Source organism: Clarias gariepinus, chromosome 27 (assembly GCF_024256425.1).
Source record: "Clarias gariepinus isolate MV-2021 ecotype Netherlands chromosome 27, CGAR_prim_01v2, whole genome shotgun sequence".
In the NCBI taxonomy this organism is placed as follows: domain Eukaryota; kingdom Metazoa; phylum Chordata; class Actinopteri; order Siluriformes; family Clariidae; genus Clarias; species Clarias gariepinus.
In genome coordinates, this window is record NC_071126.1 from 20,016,054 (window position 1) to 20,022,053 (window position 6,000).

General features: G+C 37.0%; 1 protein-coding gene across 1 annotated transcript in view; it reads left to right on the plus strand.

Annotated features, from left to right (window-relative positions):
• prima1 (proline rich membrane anchor 1) overlaps positions 1-4,964 on the plus strand; it is a 28,366-nt gene extending 23,402 nt beyond the window's left edge. The window contains exon 4 of the mRNA XM_053489401.1: positions 3,991-4,964. Coding sequence (XP_053345376.1) covers positions 3,991-4,093 — 103 coding nt within the window. The 3' untranslated portion in view covers positions 4,094-4,964. The remainder of the gene's footprint in view (positions 1-3,990) is intronic.
• Positions 4,965-6,000: the final 1,036 nt, after the last annotated feature.

Below are 6,000 nucleotides of genomic sequence, written 5' to 3' on the forward strand. Positions count from 1 at the left end.
CCCTATAGCACACAGTCACTCTGTGGAACTTTTATTTAACCTTCCAGCACTCTTGGATCTTGAGAATGATATTGATAATGACAGTTGTTTTTTCTTTTTTTTCATCTGTCCTCCTTCAGTCCTCTGTATCCCCCATGATCACCTTTGTTCCTCTCAGCAGATCACCTCTACAAGCTTCTTCTCATCTCTGTTGAGCTCTCAGCTTACATAAGACTGCTGAGCTTTACAGCGCTCTGAATCAGCACACACTCAGCATTCCCTCACGAATGTCCTCCATCCTCTTCACCCGCTCCTGGCCTCATCCGTCAGCGATTCTCTCTTTCACATACCAGCAGAGCTGAAATGAAAGCACTGTGGGTCAAATTCTCAGATCGAACAGAGAAACACAGACTACAGTTTTGTCGAGATTATTTAAAAACACTACGTTTGTTCTTCTAGAAACTTCTGGAGGTGTCTCAGCGTACAGCAGACATGAATTCTGGATTTGGGTTGGTCACAAGGTCTCAGTTGTAATAGATACCGAGGACACACGGTAAAAACAGATTTCCTGTTTAACATTGATAAGGTAAAGTTTTCTGTAAGGTAGATTTAACATGTATGGGAGGAGTCTCTGGTGTCAATGCTTTATAACAATAAGTACAAGATCTACACTAGTTTGAAGTTTTGTGATGAGACAATAATGAAGCAGTGTTTTTAAAGAGGATGACCCAATCTCCTTGTGTTGTTCCTCAGGCCACCAGAAAAGTGTTTAAACTGTATAAGTAAATGGAGAGTGTTATTATGCAAGCATTTGTATACAAAGCACAAGATTCTGGCATTTGATAAGATTTTCCCAGTTTACAATTAGTACTCAGACAAGAGTGCGTAATGACAGAATTATATGATGAAACCTAAAGGATTAATTCGCTAGCTGTTTCAAGTGTTCTCAGTCTCCTCATTGTCAAACCGTACGTGATGTACAGCATGCTCTTAGTGTTCATCTATACAGCAGAAATAAACTTTAGACCAATTAGCCTTAATGTTGATACAATTATGTCTGATCTGTTTAAATTCAAATTCAGATTAACATTCAATCTGCCACATACACAATTATCCACACTCGGCCAAAACACAGTATTGGTGCGGATTTAAAAAAAATATTTTGTTATACATATAACAAAGAAAATGTGTGTGTGGCCAAAGAAGTTATTGCTAAAGTTTATGCAACATGGAAGTGACCAATCTTGTTTTTTTAAACGTTTTTTAGCTTTATACTGTCTTACTTCAAACAATAATCATTAAAAAAATGTAAATTATTAATATTTCTTTATGAGTATTGATAATAAAATTGATGTAAACGTCTAGAAGTATATGACCTGTAAAAAAAATTGTTGTTTCAATTAAAGTGTTCCATGTAAATTTAAAGATTTTTCCTTCAAAAAAAATCTGTAGTGTCCGTAACCATGTCAAATTCACGTTGCAATATCTTAACGATTCAGCATTTTAGAATAATACACTTTTTCATGTGAAATCCAAATTGGCCATCATGAACCACTTCAGTTGCTCAGGCATGTTAATAATCCAACATTAGTGTGTCCTGACCTGGAATAGAACTTCACTCATATGCAGATGATACTGATATATATATGCAGTACTATGCAAAAAAATCTTGAACCCATATCATTTGTTCATATTTTTCTACCAAACACCCAGTCGTTCTTGTATTTTTAATGTAATCTTGAGGAACAGTTCTCCAGGCTTCCTAAAGGACTCGCACTTTGGAACATGGACGATATCACTGCTGCTGACACACACCATCATTTCATTTCATACGTCAGGCTTCAGCAATACTGCTTTTAATTCTATTTTATTTGTAACTCTTTGTATACGCCTTCCTTTTTTTATTTTTATTGGAAATATTTGCTTGTAGGTTTATAATTGAAGTAGGGAGGAAACTCACCAAGCACAGAGAGAATCTGCAAACTCCCATGTCTGTTTTACTCGAACTCCACCTACACAACTCTGAGTCTCTGACAAACACAGTAAATAACAGCTTCCTCTTTACTCAAGATACAGTTCAACATAACCTTCTCCAAACCTTTCCTCTTGAACCCTCGGTCCGGTCGCCTCCTCTCCTCCCCCGAGGCGGCTGATGAGACAGGAGTTTTTCCCCTGGCGTAAATCAGGCGAGGGGATGTCTTTATAGGAAAGACCCTGGAGGCCTCATGGCTGCTCGCGCTCGTTCTCATGACAGATGTTCCCTGCAGAGCGACTAAAGAGTCTCATCAGTCCTACCCGAGGGACAGGGATTGTGTTAGTCACGACAGGCTTCTCCTAAACATTTAATCAATCACGCTGAAGTCTGTCTCCACAAACTGTTTGGCTGCTGCGTGCGCACGAGCCGAGGTGTTCAAGAAGCAGAAAAAGACCACATGTTGTCGAGAGCAACATCCGGTAAAGAAACGTTAACTCAAAATATAAGATCCGTCAAAAGCGAATACGAAAACTGTGGAATTCTATAGGACTCTGTCTGGTACAGTATATTCTCATTTCTATAGTAACAGGTCGTTCACTGGGATTTGTACAGTAGACTACACTGGGATTTGTACAGTAGGCATTTCAAGGATAGACAAGGGGTGTTCAAGTCAAACCGAGAATTTTGGTTGTGCAGAATAACAGAACACCTCGGCCACCTTGATCTTCTTTAAGATGTTTGCACTGTTCAAATGTTTACCTGCCGCTAAGAGTTTATAACCGTACACAAAGCGTTTAAAGTCTTCTGTAAATGTCACCTGTTTTATGCACAATTCAATCCTTGTTTGACTCGAACCCCATTCATATATGTATTTAGGGTCTCCTCTTACTGGTGTTAACCAGCAGCTGATCTTTTGTAAATTGTACAGAACCCATAAATATTACTGTGACATTTGTAAATGCAGGAAGTTGTTGATGTCACAATAAAGGAGTGCCGCTGTATTAATACGAGCTCCCGAGCTGAACCTTGGCAGCCTGTGTGTTTCAAGTACAGAGTTAAAGTAAACTCCTCTTTAGCTTTTTTCGTAATAAGTCAGCAAAGGCCAGGCTTCATCCACGTTACGGGCATGATGTGTGTTTACCTGCAACAAGCAGCCTGTTTTAATGAGCTCAGGTTTATTAGCCCCAGCCTCCAGACACATCTCAGAGGACCATCGTGCAGTCGATGCAGCCTTTGGAAAGGTCAGGTTGTTTTCCTCATCCTCGCTTCGCCGCTGAAATTAGGAGTGGCAGCTCATTCAGACGGGAAGCTGCATTTGCTCAGGTTATTGAACAAATAAGTTCAGTTTACTATTCTTATTATAAAATTGCATCTGAATATAAGCGAGTCGATTTGTAAATGTTATGAAGAAGACTTTATACAAGAATTGTATTTACGAAAACCCAGTTTATGATAATAATACTTATTTTCCATGTAAGAAGCTGCAGTGAGCCTCGAGTCTCGTCTGATCGGAAATCCTAAAATTCTCAACCGGGTTCTGCGATCTAAAGACAAGTTCTAATCCAAAATAAATCAAGACAAAAAGGATTTTTTTTTCTGTTTTTTTTTTCTCTTTATCTGTGCAAAAATAATGGCACCCCATTAAAGTGAGTTTGAAAGTTGAGTTTGCGACTACAGTAGTCATTACATCATTGATTGATACATTGTTGATTGTTTATCAATATTTTCTGATGAGTATGTGGATTGTTAATAGCTTTGGTAACTCTGACTATTACTATTTTTTATCTTACTGAATATACATTTTGTGAGATTTTTTACACTACAATATTTAGATGCATGAAAATAATCGTAATAAATGTTGTAGACGCTCTGACTTTATTGAGGGTCTGAACTTTCTCGGCTCTGCGTCTATACTTTATACTTCACAGAATCTTTCCACAGTCTGGGTTTAGATTGGATTGGATTGTGGATATCACTGGTGTTGTTGTTGTTGTTGTTGTTGTTTTGAACCATAATAGTTTTCCTCTTGTGCACAGGAAACCTCTGAGGAAAGAGGAGAACGGCACCGGCCGAGGGGAATACGCCATGAGCTCGCGCTGCAAGCAGACAGCGCTGGAGACCAACAGCACTGGAGTATAGCAGCCAGAGGAAAAACACTGAGACTGCATTATAAACAAGAGCTGAAAGATCTTCAGAGATGGAGAAATGATATAAAGAGAAGGATTGATGGAGCCTTGAACTATGGCTTTATTCAATGTCTTTTAAAAAAATCAACATAGATGATATAAAGTGCTGCTTTATGATTGACATGTGACAGAACACAAAGGCAGAGAGGACGTATGAAGGACGTGTGAAGGACATGTGAAGGACGTGTGGAGCCTTGAGACTCATTGTTCTGTTGGATGGTGATGCCGTCAGACCTTTCACGAGACATTAAACCGGTAAAACTCTTAACAAACCCGACGCATGCACTTTCTACCGAATGCACCGACGCCTCTGGACGTCCTCTCTCTCTCTCCCCCTGCTGTTTCCTCTGCTGTAAATAAAGTCGGCTGTATCGATCACAAGGATGTGGATGAAAGCTGAAGCAGAATTTGATGGGGAAACAGGTTGCTTTTTTATTTGTATGACTATGCAACTGGAAAGGAATAGAACCCTTATTGGTGCATGTTCATGATATTAAATCACAAGCATAATTCGCTGCTGCTAGTCGGTCTGATGTTAGCTAATGTGCTCGAATAGTGCGGCTCTCCGCGTGTAATGGAACTTAAGCTGGAAAACATGTCACATATTCATGAACACAAGGACTGTTATTTCATTACTAATGCACCGTTAAGAACTCCAAACAGACAAAGCAATTTTTTTTTCAGATTTTAATTATTATTTCCTTTTTTTTTTTTTTTTTGCTTGTTTTATCTTTTTGTTATTTTGTTTTATTTCTGTTTTTTGGAGGGGGAATCTTTATACGTTTTCTTTTTCTGGGGGAGAAAATTTGATTTTACTTCTTGTTTTTTGTTTCATCCATGTATTTATTGTTTTATTTTGTTTGGTGAGATTTTTTCTTTTGTTTGTTTCCAGAGAGTTTTCATCTTTTTTATTTGTTTGATAACATGAAATAAACCATAATTTTTATGGTTCATTTCTTTTATTTTGTTTTTTTTTTTGTTTGGTTGTTTCTAGGGGGTGTTTATATCTTAAATTTGTTTGTTTATTTGTGTGTGTTTTTGTGTGTTTGTTTGTTTGATTTTGTTTGTCTGTTTTTTTTTACTTGTTCGTTGTTTTGCAAAAGATTACAAAGGTTTTTGTTTTATTTTGTTTGTTTTACTGTTTTAATTCAATTTAATTACATTTAAGTTTTGTTTTATATATATATATAATTTTTTTGTGAATGAAAAGAAATATATTTAAATCAAATAGTACAATTTAATTATTTAAGAAAAGGTAAAGAACACAGTGCGCTATATACTCCGCTGCTGAACAGTCATTCCATAATAGAGACGTGACCACTGACACCTGTAACACTACACATAAGCTACATTATAATATAAGGTCACGTACTAATTACATTACAATTATTTTCTTCTTGCACATGAGTGCAAAAGTTTGTATCCCTCTTTGTTTCTGTTTGAAAGTTTTGTCTCTGGCTCTCTGTTTTATCTTCAGCGTTACTTCAATAATGTGTTCAGATTGAAATCCCTTAAATTAGTAGATATGACGAAAGTTTTTGTCTGAGGATCATACTATGAAACTGCATGCACCTGAAAAGTCAGTGGGAATCAGCAAAACAGATCTTACACAACATAGAACAGCAGAAACATTAGCTTTCCCAGACCAGGAGAATAACAGAAATAAACAGAAATCAGAAAAAAAGGGATTATTCAGAATTAGTTGAAGAACTGACAAAGAAATTCACAAATCTATGAACAGTTTAAAGAAAATTCAGACATTTTATGTAAATTTGATTATGTCTATTTCCTCCTAAATTACACTTACAATTACACAGATTGGATGTAGAACCTTTTTTTGCGTTCCACAACTTTTAGGAG